The sequence below is a fragment of the Chrysemys picta genome, chromosome 3, assembly GCF_011386835.1.
Source record: "Chrysemys picta bellii isolate R12L10 chromosome 3, ASM1138683v2, whole genome shotgun sequence".
Taxonomy (NCBI): Eukaryota; Metazoa; Chordata; order Testudines; family Emydidae; genus Chrysemys; species Chrysemys picta.
The window spans coordinates 164,506,472-164,532,544 of NC_088793.1; the positions used below are offsets into that span (position 1 = coordinate 164,506,472).

A 26,073-nucleotide genomic window follows, 5' to 3' on the forward strand; every position below is an offset into this window, starting at 1 on the left:
TGGTTCCGAGTTCCGACTTACGACGCAATTTTCAGGAAGCAATTGAGTCGTTAAGTCCGAGGACTGCCTGTATAGGACTTAATTCTGCAAGATGCTTTATGTAGGCACTCTTATATTCATGAAGAACCCTACTGAAGTCAATGACGCTCCAAACAGGCACAAGGACCTGCTTGTGTTGGGAAGCTTGCTGGACGGGGGAGCTAGACTAAGTTATTTGGACAAGGACTACATTTTCCAGACAGGCCTGATATTTTTCGTCTCCAAAAAAGTCTAGACCCCATACCAAAATTTCTTGCCGAGAACTGGGCAGGTGGGGAGTGTCACTGAACATATTTTATATACAGCATAATTGTTTATTCCTTTATTAAATTAAATATGTATACTACCAAGCACAATGCAGCCTATGAAGTCTGATTGAAGCCTCTTGGCATTTATAGCTACCACCAATTTCTCCTGGTAGCACCAGACGCTGGTATCCGAAAGGAGTCCATTAGAGAAGAGAACAGACGTGCTTCTTTGGGTGGAGGGAGGTATAAAGAAAATTCAAGGCATCAGAAGCAGCAACAAAACTTAGAAGTTCCTGCTGCTGGGTCAGAATACAGACACTAAACTGGGCTAGGGTAGATTAGAGAAATGATTTTTCTTTTGCCTCCCTTCACCCCTTAAAAAAAAAAAAAAGCCATTCACAATGTCAAACAAGTCCCAGAATCAGATTATGTAAAAAAAAAGTTCTTAAGCAAACAGTTGGGGACAATTTAGGAGAAGTATGTTAAAGTCAAAGTATTGAGAGACAATAGTTGCTGCAGAAGACCTCACTGTGCTCTTAGCGTCAAGCATGTTTACTTTAAATAATTAAGCATTCTGGCTCCCTGTTCATAAATAATTCTACTGCCAATGCAGTGATTCTCACTTAGACCTGATAAGATTTGAATTGAATAGACCACATTGTTTTGAGTTGAGAAATTGTGCATATCTTACTGCACTATCTGCATAGGTGCACTTGATTCATGTTCAGATAGGTAAAGAAAACGGCAGCAAGGCCTGCTGAAATTATAATTTATCAAAATAAAGGGCAAAACCAAATATATCCACTTGGTGGTGCCACTTCAAATAATAAGAGCCACCCTGACTATCTCAAACAGCATGAGCTCAGCTCTGTCTGCCAGATTAGGGTTTTTGAGAGCACAAAATCAAAACAGTTTAAAGCTATACATTACAGTACTTGACATTTGTAATACCTTTTAAAAACCAACACCCTCCTGGTATAGTTGCCAGCAAAGAGGTGGAATACAGAGGGCGCTACAAAATGGTACTTAAAGCCTGTTAAATATATAAAGAAAACACTACAGAAATAGCAAACACCATTTTTACCTCTTGTGTTTGCAGTATTTTCTTTTTCATTTTTTGGTGAAGTAGAAAGACAGACTGCTTCATTCTGATTAGAGCTGCTAATTTCTTCATTAGGACTGCAAACATCATTCTGACCACTGTGTCTTCTCCTTTTTGAAGAAGGTTCATCTCCCTCGGATTTCATATTAGGATTTGAGAGATGAAAAGAAGAGTTGTGTGTGAAGTTATCAGGTTGCCAGTTCCAGTACTGAGGCGGTCTCCAAGGCCCAAAAAAGTGAGGCGGTCTCCAAGGCCCAAAAAAGTGAGGCGGTCTCCAAGGCCCAAAAAAGTGAGGCGGTCTCCAATTCACTGTAAAATCAGCAGTGCTGAGATACGGAGCCCAAGAATAGTGATCAGCCCACCTTACAGAATTGGAGATACGACTGTTCCAGCAGAATCTTTGAGGGCTATCCCAGTGGGCAACCCAATCTCTGCCCAGCCTCTGCATGTGACGGGGCAGCATGGGGTGTCTACAACAGAAGAATATATTACTTAAAAGCATACTGCTCTTTATTCAACTAAGTCTGCTTACAGAACAAGAGATGCAGACTACTGTCCGCAGGTACAATTTTTCCTAGGTTGCGGATGGTGATTTCTTATAGGATATTTCTTCCCCATATACTGATTTATATAAAGATAGTGGGAAATAACATTTTCCATTTAGAACTCACTCAGAAGCTTGGATGCACAGAATAAGAATCTGATTATTAGATCCAATCACTTTTTATAAACCTGTCACTTCTTCCTTCAGTTACAATTTAAACAGTTGGCCTAATTAAAAGAAAAATAGACTAACAAGCCATGTTATAACTTTTTTCAAATTTGATTATGGTTTTTCATTCAGTTCCTGTATGAGGAGTACTAATGAGAAAGCTCAGAAGGTAGGTACAGTATTTTAGTATGCTGGGACATCATCTATCCTATACGGGTTCTTATACCACAAACTTCAGTGTAGAAGTTTCCTGTAGAAAAGAAAAGCTGTCACTGAACATATTCAGAAGCGGGTTTCTTCTATATAGCATATTTGGCTCTTTACCACCACAAAGAGGTTTAATTTTTCTAAATGATCTGTTGCTCTTTAAAACTAAATTTTGAGCCTAAGGAGGTGACATGCTAATAAATGATAATAAAAATAATAAAGGATGGGGTGAAGGTGGGGGGCAGGGAAGAGAAGAGAGAGACTGAGCCTGTGTCCTTTTTTAATACATAAAAAGGCTTGAAAATATTTAATTTTTTTTCCCCGTTAAAGGTTCTCTTGGTAAAAGTTCAAGACTGCAGGCAAGTGGAATGGGTTTATTATTATTCTCAGTTTAAATTATCTTGGACAGATAATTCACTTATTTTTAAACTGCCTTTTATACTCAATTACCTTACTGTACCAAGATATGTGGACAGGTGTCTTAAAACAAAACAAAAAACTGAAATCAACTACAGCTGGGTAAAGAATGATCAGAAAAAACATCTTCTGACAATTTACCTATTTTTGTCTGTACAAAACAGCACAATTGGAGCAATTTTACAAAGTTTCAAGATTTTTTGAGGACATTTTGCATGATTTTTTTTCATTATAGAGGGAATTTGCAAAGAATCAGAGATCCACTTACACTCAATAAGCCACACTTGTGATTTTTTTAAAATGTGCTAGAGGCTTACAAAAAGCCACATGTCTACTGAGTTAAGCACAAGGCTGGGAGCTAGACAGTTCTAAGTTCTAGCCCCACCTCTGCTACTGATTTGTATAACCCTTCACACTTATAGCACTTTAAGAACATAAGAACAGCCATACCGGGTCAGACTAATAGTTCATCTAGGCCGGTATCCTGTCTTCCAACAGTGACCAATAGCAGGTTCTTCAGAGGGAAAGGCCAGAATAGGCAAGCATCAAGTGATCCATCCCCTGACACCCTTCCCAGCTTCTGGCAATCAGAGGCTAGGGACACAGAGCATGGGGTTGCATCCCTGACCATCTTGGCTAATAGCCATTGATGAACCTATCCTCCAAGCACTTGTCTAATTCTTTTTTGAACCCCATTATAGTTTTGGCCTTTACAACATCCCCTGGCAACACAGGATGATTGTGTTTGTAAATAAGTGCTTCCTTTTTTTGTTTTAAACCTGCTGCCTAATAATTTAATCGGGTGACCCCTGGTTTTTGTGTTACATGAAGGAGAAAATGTCACTTCCTTAATCACTTTCTCTACACTAGTCATGATTTTATAGACCATCATATCCCTTTTTAGTTGCTCTTTTCCAAGATGAAAAGTCCTAATCTTTTTAATCTCTCCTCATATGAAAGCTGTTCCATACCCTTAATATTTTTGTTGTCCTTTGCTGCACCTTTTACAATTCTAATAATCTTTTTTGAGATGCGATCACTAGAACTACACACAGTGTTCAAGATGTGGGCGTACCATGGATTTATATAGTGGCATTATGATACTTTCTATCTTATTATGTATCCCTTTCCTAATTGTTCCTAACATTATTAGCTTTTTTGGTGGCTGCTGCTGCAGCTTGAGCAGGTGTTTTCAGAGAACTATCCACAATGACTCCAAGATATCTGTATTGAGTGGTAATAGCTAATTTAGACCCCGTCATTTTGTATGTATAGTTCAGATGATGTTTTTTGATGTGCTACTTTGCATTTCTCAACATTGAATTTCATCTGCCATTTTGTTGCCCAGTCTCACAGTTTTGTGAGATCCCTCCGTAAATCTTCACAGTATGCTTTGGACTAGGGCTGTCGATTAATCACAGTTATCTCATGGGATTAACTCAAAAAAATTAATCGTGATTAATTTCACTGTTAAACGATAGAATACCAACTGAAATTAACTATTTTGGATGTTTTTCTACATTTTTAAATATATTGATTTCTACTGCAACACAATACAAAGCGTACAGTGCTCACTTTATATTATTTTTATTACAAATACTTGCACTGTAAAAATGATAAAAGAAATAGTATTTTTCAATTCACCTCATACAAGTACTGTAGTGCACTCTCTATCATGAAAGTCGAAATTACAAATGTAGAATTATGTACAAAAATAACTGCGTTCAAAAAAATAAAACAATGTAAAAGTTTAGAGCCTAGAAGTTAATCTTTTTAATAATTTGACAGCCTTACTTTGGACATAACTATCTTGAGTAATTTCATATCATCTGCAAATTTTACCACCTCACTGTTTATGCCTTTTTCCAGATCATTTATGAACATGTAGAACAGCACTGGTCTCAGTACCGATCCTTAGGGGACACCACTATTTACCTTTCCATTCAGAAAACTGACCATTTATTCCTATCCTTTGTTTTCTGTCTTGTAACCAGTTATTGACCACCCGCTTATCCCATGTCTGCTTAAAAAAAGTTACTAATGAAACAGTTAAATAGCATTGTCTCAGTTTTCCAGATGGAGAAATTGAGTATCAAAGAGATTATCCTCTTATAACATCAATGTCTGAATCAGAATTAGAACCCAGATTTCCTTGTTTCCAGTCCAGGCCTAATAAACTAAGCCACAGTGCCACAACACAAGTCATAGTTTTTCTAAACCTCAGTTTCTCCACCTGTAAAATGGACACAGGGATATTTATTTATTTCATAATTAAATAAATAGGATTTACAAGTAAAAAGTACTAAGGCTAGTAACTGTCAAAAGCAGGGCTAGACACAAAAGCTTCCTGGCTTCCACTTTGTCTGGATAAGCATACTTGTGGGCCTCAATTGATACAATTTCTCCTCCTCTAGCAGCAACTTTTTATTAGAAGCCCTCCTGGTCATTTACACAGAGAAACGAATATAAATGGAATAGAGTGCTCTGCTGCAGTTAGGATATAAGTGATGTTCACACCACTTTGTGATGAGTTCTTAGAACGTTTGTTTTATAAGCGCTCAGATTAGATTTTGTTCATAGTTCAAATTTAAAGCCTCTTAAAGCCATACATTTTTTTTAATGAAATGTTTTCCTGTTTGGGAAACCACAGGTGAATTGCAAAGGGAAGTGCAAAACTGTGCTTGATTCAATTTTATGACCTGAATGCCTCCAATCCAAATTCTAGTTAGTGGGGCATTTAGCATATAAACATGATCTTCATTAATTTTCAAATTTCCCACTGCAGTTTAGTTTGAAGCATTTGCTTGCATTTATGAGCGGTCTTCCAGTTTTTGGCATTAGATACGCATAATTAAAGTTAGGTCAGTTAAAGTTACTGTCAAGTTGCTGCTCATGAAATTGCAGAGACACCATTGACTTGAAATCATATTGTCTCACTAGTGTAATGATAACAGGCTGTGTCACTGGAAAAATACATTAAAAACTTCAGCTCTGTGTTGGTTAAGACACCTAAAATATTTTGCTGGGTCCCACTATTAAATAATTTCACTCAACTGTTTATCACAAGTAGTGAGAGGTTTGAGATGAGATGCATGTGTAGTGAAATAAAATTATTCTGCTGAACTCATGATTTTAACATTCAGATTACCTTTCTTAAATATATTTATCTTTCTCTATATATATTTTAAATACAGTTCAACCAAAAATTCAATTGATTTAAATAAATAAGTTATCTGCCTATGATTTGCTGCTCTCATTCAAAGTCTGCAGCTCTACTTTATTGGGATAAATATTTATTTCCCCAAAATAACTAGGTGTTGCTGTGTGTGATGCCATTAGGTACTTATATGGAACAGCACCCCGGAGTTTTAATCTTTAATTCTCACTCAATTTATTTTGAAGTAGAACGAATTATTTACAGAGTTGCAAAGTGCATACAACACAAACTAAAGCATTTAGATACTCAAACCAGAGATTGTTAATGGCAGTTCCTCAAACGTGGACCATGTGGGAAAGTATCACTGCGTGCCCCTACCACGGGGACAGCGCGCCCCCTCTCCCATTGCTCCCCTCTCCACTGGGCCCGCCTCTCCTGCCCTTCCGTCCGGGCCAGCCCGCCCCCAACACCCGCCCGCCACCTTAGCGCCCCTGCCCCTCAGGCCTAGGCCCCCCCCCGGTCCGTGTTTACCTCCAGACAGGGCGCCTCACTAGCCGCTCCAGGGAGCTCCTCTGGTCCCTACATCGCTCCCCCACTGGGGGTCATCCTAGAGCACCACCACCTCCTTCCCCACCCCCGGGGCCCGGCCTCGGCCTCGGCCTCCAGGCCGCCTTCCGCACTGACCGGCTGCAGCCCCTCCTCACACAGCGCCACGCTTCCATCGCCGCCAGGCGGCCCGCTCTGCACCCAGGCGCCACGCATTGGGCCATGGGAGTCGTAGTTCTACCGCCTCACCCCACTACGAATCGTTCCAGGAGGCCATTTTTGTTAAGGGACTATGACCAAGTCAGAACGCCGAAGCTGAGCGGCCATATTTGTTTAGGGCAGTGGCTCCGTTTCTTGACTGTTGGACGGCCATCTTGATTACGGGCAGGAGGCTGAGGGCCATCTTGATTTAGGGCTGAAGCCGGGCATAGAGGCCAGGGCTGTAGCTTGGTAGCCATCTTTGCTCTGGGCACACTGCAAAGGCCTTTATTTTAATGTGTGACTTAATTGCAACAGGGGAATGGTGACCAGTAACTAAGAAAACCCTATGCCCCCCATGGCCTGTCTGGCTGCTACCACTCTGATACCTGAGGTCAGAGGGTGCCTCTAAGCCTAATGTTTATCCTCAGTGACTTACCTTGTCCAGAAATGCCTGGGGATTGGGTGACTTTACTCTGCTACCTGCTAGTGTTCATTGTTTGCACTGGAGGCTTAACAGTTGCACCGGAGCCTTAACAATGTTATTGTGAATCACACAATATTTGATGCTTTTCTTACAGCTCCAGCTCCTGGAGTCCTGGGATCAGGTGAGAACCTCAGCTTTCATTTTTAAAAGATCTAAGTTCCCAACCCCCAGGATTGCAGAGAAAAGCTTGAAAACATGAACCCTAAACATTCCGAACCAGAAGGAAAATAATAAGAATCACAAATTTATTATTGTTAAAAATCTCATGATTCTGGGGGGGAGGAGGAGAGGGTGTTGTCTGACGATTTTTAAACACTTGGGGTTTTAGAGTACAAATTTCAGATACATTCTGCACTTTGGTTTACAGTTTTAGAACTTCTCCCAGTAGGATCATCTTCTTTGACGCAATGCTGTGATATTATGTTCCAATACCATGGTGTATGTTATAAATCATAGCACCACTGTCTGAGATGTGTGCATTAGATCATCTAGTCCAGGGGTTGGCAACCTTCAGCACACGGCCCATCAGGGTAGCCCGCTGGCGGGCCATGAGACATTCTGTTTACGTTGACCCACAGGCACGGACCCCGCAGCTCGCAGTGGCCACGGTTCACCGTTCTCGCAACTTCCATTGGCCGGGAGCTGTGGGAACTGAGCCACTGGGAGCTGCGAGGGGCCGTGCCTGCAGACGGTCAATGTAAACAAAATGTCTCATGCCCGCCAGCGGATTATCCTGGTGTTCCGAAGGTTGCCGACCCCTGATCTAGTCCCTCCTCTTGCCATTTGGCTCCACCAATTTTCTAATGCTAGTTTCAGAGGCAATGTATGAGGGGCATGCAGGGTCACGTGGCCATTTGCTGCTTGGCTTGTATGGCGTATGGTTACACGGACTGAGCATGCTAAGTAACACTGCTGAAGCTGGCTGCCCTCACTGTCCCCCTCCCACCGTCAGCAGGCGTGGGTCATCCCTGACTAGTTTTATATACCTCTAGTACAGCGGGTCTCGACCACGTTTTAACGGGGTTGCCAGAGCTGGTGTTAGACTTGCTGAGACGGGGGGCTGAAACCCGAGCCCCACCACCCTGGGCCAAAGCTGAAGCCTGGGTGGTGGGGCTCAGATTACAGGCCCCCCTCATCTGGGCCTGAAGCCCTTGGGTGCATGGGAGGGGCTCGGGCTTTGGTCCCCCCTCCTGGGGTCATGTAGTAATTTTTGTTATCAGAAGGGGGTCGTGGTGCAATGAAGTTTGTTGTCAGAAGGGGGTCATGGTGCGCTAGTAGAAGAGGAGGAATAGAGTTTGGGTATGAGGAAGAGGGAAGGGGTCAGAGCTTTCTGCTAATATCTTCCTGATGAGGAAGTAAAATGTCTCAAGGAGGAAGGACAGATTATTAGACACTTCATTTATATTCTTGTACAGCAGCAAGATGCATTTTCAGTGACAGGCACTACATAAATTATGTACATAAAAATAAACCTTTTCTATTCACTGTAGCTTATGAGTGACTCACTTTAAAGTGCTTTCTGAGGCACTACAAAACATGACCCTCATCCTGCAAGCTGCTCTGTGTAGGCAGGGCCCTGAGCCCATTGCAGAGTCCCTTTAAGACAATAGGGCTTCACAAGGGTGCATGGGATCTGCCTGTATGCACCAGTTTGGAAAATCAGCTCCTATGAATAGGGCCATACCAAATTCATGGTCCATTTTGGTCAATTTCATGGTCATAGGATTTTAAAAATGGTAAATTTCATGATTTCAGCTATTTAAATCTGAGATTTCAGGATTTTGTAATTTTAGGGGTCCTGACCCAAAAAGGAGTTGTGGAGAGGGGGGTTGCAAGGTTATTGTAAGGGGGGTTGCGGTACTGCTACCCTTACTTCTGCACTGCTGCTGGTGGTGGTGCTGCCTTCAGAGCTGAGCAGCTAGACAGCAGCGTTTGTTGGTCAGGAGCCCAGCTCTGAAGACAGCACCTCCACCAGCACCAGCACAGAAGTAATATGGTATGGTATGGTATTGCCACCCTTACTTCTGCGTTGCTACCTTCAGAGCTGGGCCCTCAGTAAGCAGCCACTACTGTCTGGCCACCCAGCTCTGCAGCCAGCAACACAGAAGTGAGGGTGGCATGGCATGGTATGGTATTACCACCCTTACTTCTGCGTTGCTGCTGCTGGTGTGCTGCCTTCAAAGCTGAGCGCCCGGCCAACAGCTGTAGCTCTCTGGCCGCCCAGCTCTGAAAGCAGCTCAGAAGTAAGAGTGGCAATACTGTGACCCCCCCTAAAATAACCTTGTGACACCCCCCCCCCCTGCAACTCCCTTTTGGGTCAGGACCCCCAATTTGAGAAACACAGGTCTCCCCCATAAAATCTGTATAATATAGGGTAAAAGCACACAAAAGATCAGATTTCACGGTCCGTGCCGTGTTTTTCATGTCCGTGAATTTGGTAGGGCCCTACCTGTGAAAGATTTTGCATACAAATAGATAGTTTTATTCAATTCCTGGTATAAAGAAGCATCTATTTCATTGCTATCAAAATGTCAATATATGTAATGTAAGTAGAAGGTTAAGAGCTGCATTGGTGGGGTTTGATGACAAAGCCAATGCAGGTGTGCAGCTTAACAGCATGTGAAGATAAATAGCATGCAGAGAAGACATGAGACTATGACGGGGTCTGATGGAGTGGGAAACAGTACAAATGCTTCATGGGAACTAAAACCAAGAAGGGTATGATATCTCCCATACTGCAGTTGTTTTTACATGTATATTTTAAACATTTCTAAAGTTTTCCCAGTATGGGGGGTGGGGGAGCATGCTTACAAATTGAGATGCTATTGAGTTAAGGAGGTTCAGGGTGGTTACCATATCAAGTCCATTTTGGGTATTTATTTTTCAAAGGTAATTTACTTAAGACATCTCAATTGTAAAAATGCTCATTAATTCTTAATTTGCTTCTCCACAATTTACCAGGAGAGAACAGTTATTAATCCTTGATTCAGGTTACCCACAGTGTCTTCATCTTACACTTACATCTATCTTTCCCTTGCTAGGAAAATGGCTTAATAGTAGTTTGCTTAAGACAAACTACATCTACACATGCACACAAAATACCAAAAACATTTTCACTGCTAGTGCTCTAGTACTGTCAGTACCTTCCAATAATCTTTGTTAGTTATATATCTTTCTGTGCGATGGGGGACAAATAAGAAATAACTATAGCAAACTACTATTAAGCCATTTTCCTAGCAAGGGAAGTTTCACATGGAATTTAAACAATTACCATATTGATTGTACTATATTCAACACATCTGTACTGCTTTGTCACTTTAAAAGGCCTTTTCTCAGTAGTAATATTTTAATAGGACTACATTGGGAATTTTGGTGAGGAAGGCGGAAAAAGTAGTTTAAAAGTTGATAAAAGCATGTCAAAAGCTTAAAGGAAGGAAAGGCAGGAAGAACAAAGAGGTCAGCCTCAAGGAAAGTAATGACATGTCGCTACAGGGAAAGATTTGTTAGGCAGCAGGCAAAACAAAGGGTAAGTAAAAGACTAATCTAATCAAAAATTCAAATGGCTTCTTATCACAACTGTTCCCTTGAACTACTACTCCGTACATTGATCTAAGCCAAGAGGTGTCACTTTGTCACAGATAGTTTGCTCCCCTCTTTATTACAAAACTTTGGGAAATACCTGGCTCTAAGTATTTGATGCATTTCCATGTAGTAGAACAGAGTTAAGGAGTATTCTTCAAGATGGTATCTCTATAATTCTTATTGCCCAAATATCCTATTGGTCACTTTAAGTTTTGAAACTCCCTAGGAGATGGATGCTACCAATTTACTGGGGACCTGTTTTGATTATTGAGGAGCTGTTTCCTCGTGTTTCCTCTGCTGAAGGAGTGTCCCTCCCACATCAATACTACCAGGAATGCTGGAACAATATTTATAGTGGGGGTGCTGAGAGCCATTGAACGAAACTGTAAACCCTGTATATAATGGAAACCACTTCAAGCCAGGGGGTGCTACTGCACCCCTAGTTCCAGCACCTTTGAATACTGCTAATTTTATGACCATTTTCTTTTGTCTTATGAAAAAGAAAGTAGTAACTGTCTCCAGTAGATTATAAAATAACTAAACAACCTCCGCTCTTATTAGTGTAAGTACTCTGGTGAACTAACCCACAAAAACAAAATGGACAAGCATTTGAAAACAGCATACTTCATCAGGTCATGGAAACAACATTAGGATAACAGGTTTCAGAGGGATAGCTGTGTTAGTTTGTATCAGCAAAAACTATGAGGAGTCCTTGTGGCACCTTAGAAGCTAACAAATTTATTTGGGCATAAGCTTTTGTGGGCTATAACCCACTTCATCAGATGCATGGAATGGAAAATACAGTAGGCAGGTATAAATACACAGCCCACGAAAAGATGGGAGTTGCCTTACTGAGTCGGGGGGGGGGGCGGGCCCTCAGGCTCCTTCCATCACTGGTCTCTGGGTTCCCCTCTGTCTTAAAGTCATAGCAAATCTGATGGCTTCCCTTGAATCACATTGGCATTTGCAGTTTCAAAGTTCGTACATATTAGTGTATAAATACATCATGTGATGTGTTGACCAAAATCCCACATGAGTTGAAATGGCTTGATTATGTGGAGGCAAGTAAATGCACTGACACTTTTCTTTTTTCTCTTCTAAATATTTTCCCTCTTTCCCTTGTGCTCTCCCTTGTTAATTTCTTGCAGAGAACAATTAAATTCATGCAAGCAAACTGTTAATTTAACTTTAGGTTTGAAAGTTGTGGAAACTTGCTGAAACTCAAAAGTTCTGGTTCCCACAGTGACTTTAATCTAGCTACACTGGGCATATATAATAATAAATAATTAGACTATGACATAGACTGTAATATCAAATGTTACTCATGTGCAAGTATGCAAGAATTGTGGCTGCTGTGATGTTAATACCTTTAAACTTCTGCACTATGTTCATTTACTGTCTCAACCATAAAGTTGCATTAAGGTCATTTTTCTTATACTTATTTATAGAACAACATGAGCTGAGACCAGCAAACTGAATAGAGAACATCACTTGGGAAAACAAGATCTCAAATTTTGTCAGACTGCCACTTTCAAATATATAAACATGTATCCAACTCCTCCAATGTAACTCTTATAAAAGTCAACTCAATATCTCTGTATCCATTTTCTTAAATTCCCAGCAAATACACATGATAAAGGACAAATTACATTGATGAATCTGAAAACCAGAAAAAATGTTCATAATACAAAACAGAGGGATGTCTATTGAGGAATATTTATCCCCAATACAATGCTCCATATCTAATTTACCCATTACAGTTTTTTTTGTATAGTTGAGGCTGGTTGAGAGGTTCACAGTTTTGTGTTTTAACAAAAAGGTTATCCCTCTTTTTGGCAACTGGAACCTTTTTGACAATCTTGGAAAGGCCAAGGCATAGAGGCTGAATTAATATCTCTCACTGCTTCACAGGAGGATTCAGACCAACTGGCAGAGCTGTGAGCGAAAACTTCTATAGCTAACAGTTTGCAATATTTCACCTTTTGCTAGCAGTAAATTACCAAATTTAATAATATCTAGATAAGAACCCAAGTAGTTACCGCAAAAGGAAAAACAAATATCTACATATCTCTACTAGGATCACACAGAGGAAACCTCTCTAAGATAGCAAAGAGAAAATATAACTAACATACACCAACAGAAACACTTGGGTATTGTACCTTGCAGCCATGATACTGCTCAAATCTGCTTCTTACAGTAACTGAACTTTCAAATTTCCTCTTGCCACATGCAGATTCTTTTTGAGACCATATAAGACTCCCAATGGAAAGTTTCATTGGGGTTACCAAGGCAGTGTTAAATGCCATTCCTGGAACTATGGGCCTGCTACTGTCCTGTAGTTATAAGTTTCCAAAGGACCAGCTGTGACCCAGGAACCTCTTAGTGCCAACTGGCAAGCGGCAGGGGATCTTCTGGGTCTGGTACATTCTAATTCACCAAACGGTGTCCTGTAAAGTCTCAAATAAAAGCTGGTGTCACAGTGGTCATCAATATCACTGTAAAATGCATGCATGTATGGATGTTGTTTAAGGAGTTATTTATAGGGCCCTACCAAATTCATGGCCCATTTTGGTCAATTTTACAGTCTCAGGATTTAAAAATAGTAAATTTCAGCTATTTAAATCTGAAATTTCAGGGTGTTGTAGTTGTAAGGATCCTGACCCAAAAAGGAGTTGTGGGGTGGTCGCAAGGTTAATGTGTGTGGGGGAGTGGTACTGCTACCCTTACTTCTGCGCTGTTGCGAGTGGTGGTGCTGCCTTCAGAGCTGGGCAGCTGGAGAGCAGTGGCAGCGCAGAAGTAAGGGTGGCACGGTATGGTATTGCCATCCTTACTTCTGTACTGCTGCTAGGAGGGCGCTTGGCCAACAGTTGCTGCTCTCCGGCCACCCAGCTCTGAAGGCAGTATAGAAGCACAGGTGGCAATACCATGACACACACACACACCCCTCCTTCCCTCCCTCCCTCCCTTTTGGGTCAGGACCTCCAATTTGAGAAATGCTGGTCTCACCCGTTTGTATAGTATAGGATAAAAGCACACACAGAAGACCAGATTTCACAAGGGGAGACTGTATTTCACTTTCGGCGACGCGTTTTTCATGGCTGTGAATTTGGTAGGCCCTAGTTATGTATATACAGTTAAAATTATGTTCTTAATGTCTGTGTCTAGGTCCGGGTCACCGCCAAAATAAAAAACATGAACATTTCTTGTCTGACAAAAAAACTATCTGGCTGTTGACATGTAAATTTAGTATTTGCTCCTGGGGGAATTCTCTGTCAAAAAATTTAAAATTCAGAGCACAATATTTAAAAATTCTTCATATTTTATTTGTAAAAATAACACAATATAATCACACCATTTTCAATTAGTTTGGTAATTTATTTCAAAATACCTGTTACCAAATATGTCTGTAACAATACAGACAACAAAAAAGATTCAGGAAATGTTATTTTTACAAATAGATTCCTTACTAGGCTTATTAATACAGAACTTTGAGTAATAATTCATTTAAACTACAATAATAGAAACTTATTTCCTGCTCCCTTCCAAAGCAATGCAAAGGCTTGGGAGAGTCAGAGGTAGCTGAGGGAGAGGGAAGTAATTGCTGAGAAGGAGCCTGGGAGTGAACCTGGTGTGTTATTGGGTGTGGGTGGGAGAAGTATGGAACAGGTTTTTTTGGGAGGGATTGTTAGGGAGTTGGGGAGCCTCCCCTATGCAGACCCTGGCTGACCCATAGCCTCTCCCATTCAGTCAGGCACATTTGCTCCTGTCCCCATGTGTCCCTGCACTCCTTCTTCCCCCATCCCCACGTGGCCCTGCCCCACCCCCCACTCATCCACTCTCAGTCCCCATGTGTCTCTGCATCTCCACTCCCATTTGGCTCCTGCCTTAGTCTGTCTCCCTCACTAGCACTTCTGAACCCCAGTCTGTGACCCCCCCCCCGCCCGCAGCAGTCCTGTGTGCCCTGCTCTGTTTCCCCTCCCCCCCATATCTCCAAACCTGGCCCCACAGGCAGGGTGCTGTGAGGAATGCAGCCATTCCTCCTAGCTGTCTGCTCTCTTTTCTGGTGCCACAGTGGCCCTTGGAGGGTGAAAGGCATAACTGCAGCACCTCTCCAGCAGAATGCATTTTCTGTGGAGAAAAAAAAACTGCAGGGGAACATGAATTCTGCGTGTGCACAGTGGCACAGAATTCCCCCAGGAGTAAGTACTCTATGCTTCACAATGGGTCTTCTCTCACCAGTCCAAACCAAATGCTAATGAAGGGATGTAAAAACTTCAAAGTGAGAAAAGTAACAGCAAGAAGTAAACTGGGTTTGGGGGAAGAACCCTATCTTGAGATGCACATCAAAGGTTTGCTCTAGTACATTTGGGGACAGAGAAGACACCCTGTCATCCTTCATCTAAGTAAATGGACAGTGAGTTTGCTTCATGAAAAGGGATTTCAACCAGGCTTGGTTGAAAACACAGGAGGGAATTTTGGGTGAGACTTTGTTTCCATTATTCTTGCTTGCTATCCTTTGAATCTTTGTTTTTCGAGTAATAAACTTATGCTTGTATTCACTATAAATATATCTAAGTGCTGTGGGGTTATATAAAGAGATGGTCCTGAGTTGAATCTTACCAGCTGGTGTGTACCAGCTTACCACCTGGTGTGTTCCTTAGGGAACAGCAGGCCTAGTAATGGTGTGAGTGTCCAGTGGACAAGGAGCTATCCGGGAATGGTCAGAGGCCTTGGGGGTTTGTGTATGTCTTTGTCGGTACAAGTTAACCAGAATGACTCCTGCAAAGGCCTGGAAGGTCGTGTTTGTATTGCCAGAGGCTGGTGTTTTCAAGGGCTGATCCACAGCAGGCACAGCCAAGGCTCCTTTATGCTAGGGCTGGTGGTGAGGTGCCTCACAACCCTGGGTATCCCCGGAGAGCATCACACCAGTTTCTCTTTCTTTTTATAGATGGGCTTAATTTCTTTTGAACTGGAATACTGACCAATTAGGATGAGAGAATGGTGTCTGTAAAAGTTCAAATACAGTCCGCCAGCTTCTCCTTTTCAAGAAGTCTCTTCAAGAAGTAGCTGTCAAAGAGTGTCCCTTTCTGACTGAGACTTTCTCATGACTTAGTAATGGAGGAACTGGAGATGCTGGCACATTTCCAGAGGATTACAAGAAATACCCTCCTCCCCCCCCCCCCCCCAAGCTCTATTATATACAGTGTTCTGACTTTTTAATAACTGAAGGGACAAAACATCATCTGTTGCAGTGTACCCACATTTTAAAAAGGAGAAGAACAGGAGTACTTGTGGCACCTTAGAGACTAACAAATTTATTAGAGCATAAGCTTTCGTGGACTACAGCCCACTTCATATGCATATGCATCCGAAGAAGTGGGCTATAGTCCACGAAAGCTTATGCTCTAATAAATTTGTTAGTCTCTAAGGTGCCACAAGTACTCCTGTTCTTCTTTTTGTGGATACAGACTAACACGGCTGCTACCCTTAAAAAGGAGAGGCACTCTTGGTACATAGCTGGGCTGACTATTTGGATTTAAATAAGATCCACTTCAGTATTCACCATGAATTAATCCCTGCGGGCTGTAGTTCCAATGGCTTGTGTATGGCTTCCCAAGGTGTTTTTCTAAGGTTTAAAAACTACTACATCTTGATGGATTTACACCATAAATGTGTGTCTACTCACTTTATTATATGAAAGCCCTCTCAGGTTCTGGTTTAGAATAGCTGCTGGATGGGGAGGACATTTGCAGACCATAGCCCATCATGTTAGAAAGTTTTTGTTTGTTTGTTTGTTTTGTTTAAAAGGTCTTTATTTTCATCCACAACCACTTTTTAGCTTTCTGAGTGTCTCTGCAAATGTAATCTGGCTAGCTTCCTGGGGGTGAAACAGGGGAAAGTTAGGGAAGATAATTTTTCTGTGCTCAATTTTTTTTTCCTTCCAGATTTATAAGAGATTCCGACCTGGCTTAGTTTATTTTTTTTCCTTAGACCTTCTTCAGTAAGAGGTCCCCAAAGAGGGGGTCTGCTGCTGGAAGCATCCTTTGTGCAGACTCTAGTTGCATCACTATTTATATAGGAAAGCAATCTTTATTCCGAGACTCCATGGGATGAACTCTAGTCTTTTGGACTGGGGAGCATGTTTATCACTTCCCCAGAACAAGAGCAAATGATCTCTGAGGAGTTCTCTTTGATGCTTGCTTGCCTGAAGTGAATGATTTGCCATCAGAGCCTTGTGAAAATTTATAGTGGACAAGATCTCCCTCTCTCTGAAAAAATATGACTTTTTCAGTAGAGCAGGTAAGTCTCATGGAAATGCAATCCTCCAGAAATCAGCAAATCTAATTAAAAAAAAAATGCTAAAATGACTACTTCTACTGCAGCGAGAAGAAAAGTTCTCCCTTTCCTTAAGAACCAGACTTTCCCACCTCATTCACATTGAGTAGCACCTAACTCTCTGAAGGCCCATTAACTATACATAGAGTAAGGTATCACTCAGCACGTGTAAGGGTGGCAGAGTCTGACTGTAAGCTGTCCTTTTGTCATAAGGAAATGCTCCCAATGTGGTCAGCCTGGATATGCAGAGCAGTTCTGACTTTTTGACTATAAAGTACACCTCTACCCCGATATAATGCTGTCCTCGGGAGCCAAAAAAATCTTACTGCGTTATAGGTGAAACCGCGTTATATTGAACTTGCTTTGATCTGCCCTGCTCCCCCCGGAACGCTGCTTTACCGCGTTATATCCGAATTCATGTTATATCATGTCGCGTTATATCAGGGTAGAGGTGTACAAAAGGACAAAGAAGCTCTGCAGTAAATTACCAGCTGTGTAACACATGAAAATGTTAAGGCCATCTAAAAAGAATGATCAGAAATGGGAAAGGAGGGAAAAGAAATGTTCAAATCTAAAGTAACAGAGATTATGATTGAAGTGTCTTATCCCAGTGCTCAAACAGCAAATCACATGTGAATGTGATAAGCATTTGAAAATAAGCAGAACTACACTTAAAAATTCAGAAACAAATCTGACCAATATAGTCATGGAAAAATAACTTAAATATTGTAGTACAGACTTTCATTAAAATATTTAAACTGTCAGACGATGGAGAAGGTTGTAAGATTCAAGATGCCATGAAGCAAAGGCTTGCCTGTTGTGAGCTTCAGAAGAGAGCCTCTTATCTTGGTATTTTTTTGTTTTATGGAAGTCTGTGATCTCATATAGCTCTTCTGCATAACTCTCTAATAAGAGACTGGTTAAAAATAGAATCAATCTGCTACTACATGATTTTAATTATAAAAAGAACAGATTATTACTGTTCATCTAAAGTATGAAATGAACTAAGCTTATTTAGACTTGAATTAGTTGGTTGCACTGAAGGTATGTACAGCCTCATAATTCCATCATCCAAGCGTATATCTTCATAGAATAAAAGTGTGCGCCTTTGTAAATCCAAATAGTGTACCTCATTATCTGTATAATTGTACTGTATCTTGCCACATGTTAGCTTGGTGCTTTACAGACATGCATGAATACAAGAACCATGCCTCAGAGAGATTTCTAAACAAAGCACATGCTGAGGATGGTAGAAGGAGAAGGGATGCAATATAAAAGCAACATGATTGAACAGCAGGTAGGCTCTTGTTAATTTCACCCTTTAAAATTGTGGTGTATTTTTGTAATATAGAATAAACAAAGTAAACAATGTCCACTGATGGTAGGACAAGAAGTAATTGGCTTAATCTGCAACAAGGGAGATTTAGATTAAATATTAGGAAAACATTTCTAACTATAAGGATAGTTAAGCACCAGAATAGGCTTCCAAGGGAGGTTGTGGAATCCACATAAATGGGGGTTTTTAAGAACAAGTTTTTAGACAAACACCTGTCAGGGATAGTGTAAGTAGGAGGTACACGTAGTCCTGCTTAGTGCAGGGAGCTAGACTAGATGACCTCTTGGGTTCCTTCCATTCCTACACTTTTATGATTCTGTGAAAGAGAATGTCAGTGGTATGGGTTGCTTTGTGAAGATTTTACTTATATGAAGATAGCCTCTTCAATATATGCAAGTACCCAGATTTAAAATGTATTAGGATACCATGATGCATATTTTGTTTCTGACCAAAACTGGGTAGCCTATTGGTACAGTATCAACAACTATCAGCAAGTCCTGAAGATTTCAGTTAACGCTTAACCTTTGCTTGCTTTACCTCAGTACATAATTGTATTCCCTCCAAAAACCTATGCAAAAGTATTTGTTTTGTTAGCTTTCTTTAAAAGGTTACAAGATTATATGGAAATCTGAGAAACTAATGCAACATGGATTTCAAGTCTTTGTGACCAAAGTCTTCTAGTGAAGACTTTTTACTATATGTAAAGGAAAACAGGCATTTAAATTAATCTGGAATCCATTCCTCAAATCCCTGGAGAAAAAAGATTGTATAATATATCCCAAGTCAATCTGTATAATACATCCAAATTTGTATCACTTGCCTTTGTACTATTTCACCAGTAGTATACTCCAAACTATGAGACACCATTCACCCGCCTCTGCCTGCAGTTCAAAGGTTACTTCTGTCCCCAATAGGGTAGACAATGTTCCAAGCATGCATGTTTAACCCCCAAATTTAACCATGGCCAGCTAATATTTTCTTAAACATGATATGCACCTTGTCCACAATAAGAGCAAAACATGGTGCACTGTAGATGCTAAAGCCTGAGTGCTGGTAATGTGGACAATGTGGGCACAGGGTGATGAGGTGGGGGTGGTTTTAAAACATACATTAACATGTTTACATGTTTTAATTAACATGTTTTTAAACATCACTTAGCACCTAGCATAGTCAAAGACAGTCATGTCTAAAGCATGTTAGCTGGGTATGATTAACCTTAAACCCTCCTCCCTCAAGCCCCAGGACTTTGTTTACATCAGAACTGTGCCCGTATTAGGAAAACGGGTTTGTGTATTAAGACACATTAAAAAATGAGACTATTCTTAGTCCAGACACGATCTAGTTGCTAAGGTAATTTAGACTGTTTCTAAACAAATGTAAGTAAACATTTAAATCATGCCTGCACTATATTTGTTTTTAAAGCTCGGGTTAACTGCTAATTAACTGAAGATAAATAGAACTCTAATGAAGACAGATCCTAAAATGCCACTGGCTTTCCCATGGTAGAAAAAACTGTCTCCCTTTGCCCACCTGTAAAATGCTTATCTCATATCCGCCCTCCAGGACGTTTAACTAGCCGGTACTTGTAACGTGCTTTGGATGCAAGATGCTAACGAAACGAAGTAACTAACACCATTGTTCACCGACCAAGTAGCTACAAGCTTCAGCGCCGCAGCTGTTCCATGTTGCACGGGCCCTGGGACCATGCCTCGCTCATAGCGGGGTGGGCTAGGCACCGCAGCAGCTGCACATGGCGAAGCCACGTTTGTGGTTTTGAAAGCTGTCTAATGAGCGGGACTGCTGCCGCTGTCCCAGCCGGTGGGTTCAAGGCCGCTGGCTCGGGACTCCACAGCAATGCTAGGGGTAGTGCGGGCGGCTCGCTGAAATGGAGCAAAACGCTCTGTCCCCACAGGTCACAGATACTGTCAGATCCTCCAGATCCTGCCTTGCAACCCAGCCGGATTGGGGTTCGGTGGGGGCGGGTCGCGCCTGGTCTCCGGCAGCCTCCCCGGGGAGAAGCCCGGGCGGGGAGGGGAGTTTCTCGGAGCTGCTTCCGCCTCCAGCTGAGGCCTGACCCGGGAGTGGATCGCAGCGGCTCTGTGCGGCGGGGCGCGGCGCGGCGGCAGGGCCAGCATGAGCGGCCCCCGGGAACTAGCGGGGGAGCTGGCCCGGTTCTACACGGTCACCGAGCCCCAGCGCCACCCCCGGGGATACACCGTGTATAAGGTCACCGCACGGGTGAGTCCGGGGCGGCAGGGACCTGGACAGCTCCGGTTTTAGCGGATCGCTCCCAAAGGACCGGGAGCAGGGCGGGCAGAAAGCAATTCTCCCCCCTCCCCAATCCCCGACCTCCTCCTGTCAATGGGGGGAGGGGGCAGAGAGCATCCCTTCCCCCCTCCCCAATCCCCGACCTGCTCCGGTCAATGGGGGAAGGAGGCAGAGAGCATCCCTTCGTCCCACCCCAATCCCCGACCTGCCCCTGTCAATGGGGGGAGGAGGCAGAGAGCATCCCTCCCCGCCAATCCCGGACTTGCCCCTGTGAAGGGGTGGGGGGCAGCGAGCATCTCTCCCTCCCCACAATCCCGGATCTGCTTCTGTGAATGTGGCCCCAGGCAGAAAGCATCCACCCCATCACAGAGCTTCTCCCAACGGAGGGCGCAGATGAAGCTTCTCAGACCTGCCCTTGTGCAAGGAAGGGGGTGGGTGGCTAGAGCAGAGATCATCCCAATGCCTTATCCTAGACTTGCATCTATGGGGGGCTCATCAAAGAGCATACCCACCTTACCACCTGCTGCCTCCCATCTGTTCCCAAATGAGAGGAGAATGACAAAGAGAACATCTTCCCTTCACCTCACCCATCTACCCCAGATGTGGGACAGGTTCTGAACATCCCCAGCACACCCGTCCAGCTTCATTCAGATCTGCCGCAAGTCTAACATGTGATGGGGATGGATGGGTGAGGAGAGAAGATGGGAGGAAGGAAGGAATGAGACTTCTTCATAAGGGAGTCTGCTTTACAGTGTCTCTTTGTCTGTCAGGGGATTGGGAGAAGATGATTTCGATATAGGGTGACCAGATGTCCCGATTTTGTAGGGACAGTCCCGATTTTTGGGTCTTTTTCTTATATAGGCTCCTATTAACCCCCCACTCTCTGTCCCGATTTTTCACATTTGCTGTCTGGTCACCCTATTTCGATATGTAAGTGAGACATTTAAAATTAGATACTTGCTGTAACTCAGCCTGTATTGCCTCCACTTTGCTGTATACGCATCTTAATTTTTTCATAAGTATTAACTCAAGGAGTTGAGTCTGCGTCAGTAATATTCCACCCATGCAGATTATCCCAACTGTTTAAAGAGCAATTGTAACCCTGAACTAAGGAATGCCATATCCAGCCTAAAGCACATTGCCTCATGTTCTTCTGGTTTTACCAGGCCACTAGATACCCAGGCCTGCTGTATCTCAAGCTCTGGTACTTTGAATGAAGGTGGTTTTTATTTTATTGGAAAAAAAAAAGCTTGATCCAGATGTCTTCAAAATTAGTCTTCAAATGAGGGCCCCTGCCTCTTCTAAATGAATGAGAGACTGCAAGTCTGCTTAACATTTCCTCAGTGGCACTTGAAGCTGATTAATTTAGTTTGAATTTCTCTATCCTGTAATTATTTTAAAAAATAAAGCTAGAGGGAAGACTGTTTGGATAAATGTCTCCGAAGTGCATGCTACACAAGACCAGTGCTTAATTTATAATGAAAGAGGTGCTGGGACTCAAGCAATTTTTTTACTTTCATAACTGAACTGCAAAGCCCAGAGATGCTGGGGCTATGAACTGCCTAGCTCAGAGGTGCTAAGCCCTGGCACAAATTAAACACTGCACAAGGCCAAATGTATTGGTGGTGTTGCAAAAAGCGTTAAATACCTTCAGAAGTTACCTTGGACTTGCCCTAACCTGACACACTGGTAACCTAAATGTTTGGACTCTAGTGTGTACGCAGTAATTATTGATTTTGTGTGTTTCTTAATTGTATATCATCTGTCAGAAGCTATGAGACAGTATTGGTTTCTATTGTTGAGTTTCTGACTTACACAGGTGTTTTGATAGCATCTTAAGTCTGGTAATGTAATGCTGTTTAGTGACAGAAAATAGTTGTTCTGTCTGATGGAACTGTTAACGCTGTGCTAGAAATTGTTAGCTGCCTTAAAACTGCAATAGTGGACCAGTCCAGAAGTCCATCTAACACAGGATCCTGTACCTGACAATGGCCAGAATCACAGTTCTGAGGAAGATGCAAGAAGCACTGTAATGGACAGATAGGGAGTAAGAGTGGGATCCACAAAGGGTCTTATGGGTTGCAACGTGAGTGGCATGTCACCTAACTTTTAGGTGCCTAGAAAATCACAGGAACAACACTATGACCTGCAAAACCTCAGTTAGGCATCTAGGCTCCTATACACTGGGGGCGGGGAGAGATGCCTTAGAATGGGATCCAGAAAGCCAGCGCACTAGGCGGTGAGCTGCCTGAGCTAGCCAATTGCAGCAATGAGAGGGGTATGTCCTAAGCCCCGTTCCCTCCCAGAGATAGGTACCTAAGTCCAGGCTACAGCGAGGTGCCTCTCTCTGCATCATGCTCCATGAATGGGAACCCCTCTCTGGGAGTCAGATGGCTTAGGCAATAAGGCATTTCTTGTTTGAATGAGTTAGACTCCTGTCTTGCTCTATAGAAAATGGCCAGAGGAGGCGGTTCCCACCTTGTAGACCAGTTCAAGCACTCACATGGGATGGGGAAGACAGGCTCAATTCTGTCCTGTCTGACCAAGAGGGAGACAGGATTTGAACATAGGTCTCCTACTTCTCAGAACACTGTTCTAACCAGTTAGCTATGGCATATTCTGAAGTGGGGCTCCTTCAGTCTTTCCTGTTGAAGCTAATCCACTGTGGATAAATAATGAAGAGCAACTGGAGCAGGGGGACTGGACCCTGGGTCTTTCATCTCCTTGGTGACTGTCCTAAACACTGGACTACATAGTCATTTTCTCTCTCCCTGTGGCCCAATGACCGTTTAGTCACTGAGGAGTATCAGTGGAACTAATTACAGAGCAAGGTGTTACTCAATCTGGGTGAGGCAGCAGAATCTGGCCCTAGTAGAAGGGGAGGATGGTCTTGCGTTGGAAGCAAAAAACTGGAAATTAGGAGACCTTGTTTCTGTTCCTAGTTTTGCCAAAGGCCTCTTGGGTCCTCTTGGGCAAGCCTCTTACCTTCTTTGTACCTCCACCCTCTTTTTTCACAAATGGGAATAATGCTGCAAAGCAGTGGGTGGGAGGGTCTTGTGAGTTCAGTTCATTCATTTTGAGATCCTCAGATAGGAAGTGTGTTAGAAGTTTTATTGAAGTGACGTGTCCTTTCACAATCACTGTTGCTGTAAATTTTCTGCCTGTGCGAGCTGTCCATATTTGCACATACCCTCTCTTTATATAAAGAGGAGGATCTAAAAAGTTATCTATGTAGATATATAAATAAACATAGCTCTCAGGCTATTTGTCTCTGTGTCCGTTTTCCGCATTAACTGTAAGATCATAGACAACCTGAATAATATTTTGTTCTAGATATGATACATTATTCCATCATAGGATAATGTAAGACGTTTAAACACTAATTAAAGTGAAATAAAAACATGGTGGTTTTTTATTGAGTTAGTGAGAAAAACACTTTTTTCTCCCATAGGTTCAGCGCTAAAGAAGCTTGTCATGGGACAGAGGCAAGGAAGATAGGACATTTAGTTTTTCCACATCTCATCCTGATGAACTCTGTTCACAGGCTTAGTCCAAGAGGTCAATATAGTGGTTTAATTTCATCTGTGGAACTGAAAGCAATGCCCCTTTATCTAGGACAGTAGAATCCAGTCTTGAATTTATCTTCATTCTAATTCTTCACTAATTTTTGTATTCTGAGTGGTTTATATTCATTTGAAATACAGCATCACACAGCTGTAGTACATGTGCTGAATTCTCCAAATTGGAATGAAAGTTGTATTTAAGTCATGGGGAATGTCAACATTTTATCAGGTCCCTGAAGTTGCAGGTTCTCAGCTTCTACTCCAAGTGATACATGGCAGGGTCACACAATTTGCTGATGGACAGAGTAATTTAGATATTTCCTAATTTAAAAACCCAGAATATTAGTTCTTTAAAGTATTTTAACACCTTATAGCCCAGAGGTGATTAAATATTATTCATTGTGCCCAAACATTGTGCTTGGGATTTCACAAACACAGAAATGTTCACAGCTCTTGCCTCTAAAGGGCTTATACTCTAATTGGACATGTAATAATAACTGGGCAGGGGGTAAAAACTTGACAGTGGAGAATATTAAAAGAAGCTGTTCAAAACTATGTAACAATATTTTGTTTAAGGCAGTTGTCTGACCCCACCACTTTTTGTTTTCTCCCTCCCATCCCTGCAGTTGGCTGGCTCCATGGTTGATATGACATCACTACCACAGTGCTTGCTGGGGCTGTGTCACTCATACCGTGAACTGGTGATCTGCAGCTTTGGGGGACTGCCTGGAAAAAAGTAAGGTTGACCTGCCCAGTGTACTGAATACCCCTCTTATGCTAGCTATTTCGGGTATTCAGCACATTCTACTAAAGATCTCTGATTTCTTTTGATTCCGTATTTGTGAATCATCTGTAAAACTGGTTTAATAGGGTAAGAGAACTTTACTGTCAAATATAAAATATCACTTTAATATTCGTGAATAGGAGAGTTGCATGTTGAAAGTGTCCTGAATTCTAAACCAAATGCACAGGTCTCATTGGAGACTTTTCTGATTGCTAAGCTGGGCTAACTTGGCGAAATTTTTCTTAAGGTCTGTCCTTAGGAGATGATTTTAAAAGAAGCTAGTTTAACAGTATGGAAAGCCTGAAAAAATTACTTTTATTTTTTTAGCAAGGCTGGCACAATGTGGAAACTGTATGTAAGATGTGAATTCTACATACTATATTTAAACTTTTGTACTGTGAAAGACATTACATACATCTGCAAAGTTAGAGAAGCATTACAGTTCCTGTATTCATTTCCAACAGTCCAATTCAAGAAAAGATAAGAAAGGATTTAAAAAAAAAAAGGCATCACAAGAGGATAGTATCCAATGTAGTATTATGAGAGATTTTAAAAATTAGTTTATTAAAAAAATCTGCTATTTATTAATGCTGAATGTCTGCAGAGCAGACAAAAAACATTGGGTACTCTGACCATCTTGTTAAGTAACAAAGGGAGATCCCTATGGTCCTGTTTTATGATTGTTGTTTCCAGAACGTACAGTATCAGTTATGCATTGATCAGTTTGTATATGCATGTGTGCCATCTATTGATATCCTATTGATTTTTGTGGATGAAAGCTGCTTGCATTAAGGCTTTACAAACAATGCTGATTGCATCATTCCACTCTGAGATTTTTCTGTGCAATTTTTTTTATCTTCCTAGAGCGTGAGATTTATGGGGTTGTTAACCCATGTTCTCACATGCCAACTATCTGAATTGATGATAGGATTGATTAAAGTGAAAGAACTCTGTAGAGGTCTCTGGCCTGTGTTGACTTGACTTTCATGAAAAGGCTATGGAGAACAAATTAGTTCAGCATATAAATAAATAATCACACCTCTACCCCGATATAACATGAATTTGGATATAACGCAGTAAAGCACCGCTCT

At 42.0% G+C, this 26,073-nt stretch overlaps 2 protein-coding genes across 13 annotated transcripts in view; one reads left to right on the top strand and one right to left on the bottom strand.

The window, feature by feature from the left end:
* The window catches only part of ANGEL2 (angel homolog 2), a 31,002-nt gene extending 24,247 nt beyond the window's left edge, over positions 1-6,755 (bottom strand). Inside the window, exons 1-3 of one of the 6 annotated variants that reach the window (XM_065589444.1) lie at positions 6,567-6,638; positions 1,372-1,859; positions 387-514 (exon numbers count right to left, since the gene is read on the bottom strand). Coding sequence is in view for 3 of the 6 variants with exons in the window: in XM_008179081.4 (XP_008177303.3) it covers positions 1,372-1,859; positions 6,567-6,652 (574 nt within the window). In the remaining 3 variants the exon portion in view is untranslated. Of the gene's footprint in view, positions 1-386; positions 515-1,371; positions 1,860-6,413 lie in introns of all 6 variants that reach the window. The other 5 variants (XM_042850208.2, XM_008179081.4, XM_042850206.2 and 2 more) reach the window with 5 other exon arrangements.
* A 2,986-nt stretch (positions 6,756-9,741) lies between these two features.
* Positions 9,742-26,073, top strand: part of RPS6KC1 (ribosomal protein S6 kinase C1) — a 197,417-nt gene continuing 181,085 nt past the window's right edge. For 2 of the 7 annotated variants that reach the window (XR_010599874.1, XR_006174385.2), the window contains exon 1: positions 19,899-20,605. Coding sequence is in view for 3 of the 7 variants with exons in the window: in XM_042850210.2 (XP_042706144.2) it covers positions 20,501-20,605 (105 nt within the window). In the remaining 4 variants the exon portion in view is untranslated. Of the gene's footprint in view, positions 9,832-19,896; positions 20,606-24,920; positions 24,935-25,050; positions 25,070-26,073 lie in introns of those variants that run through there. The other 5 variants (XM_065589449.1, XM_042850210.2, XM_008179083.4 and 2 more) reach the window with 5 other exon arrangements.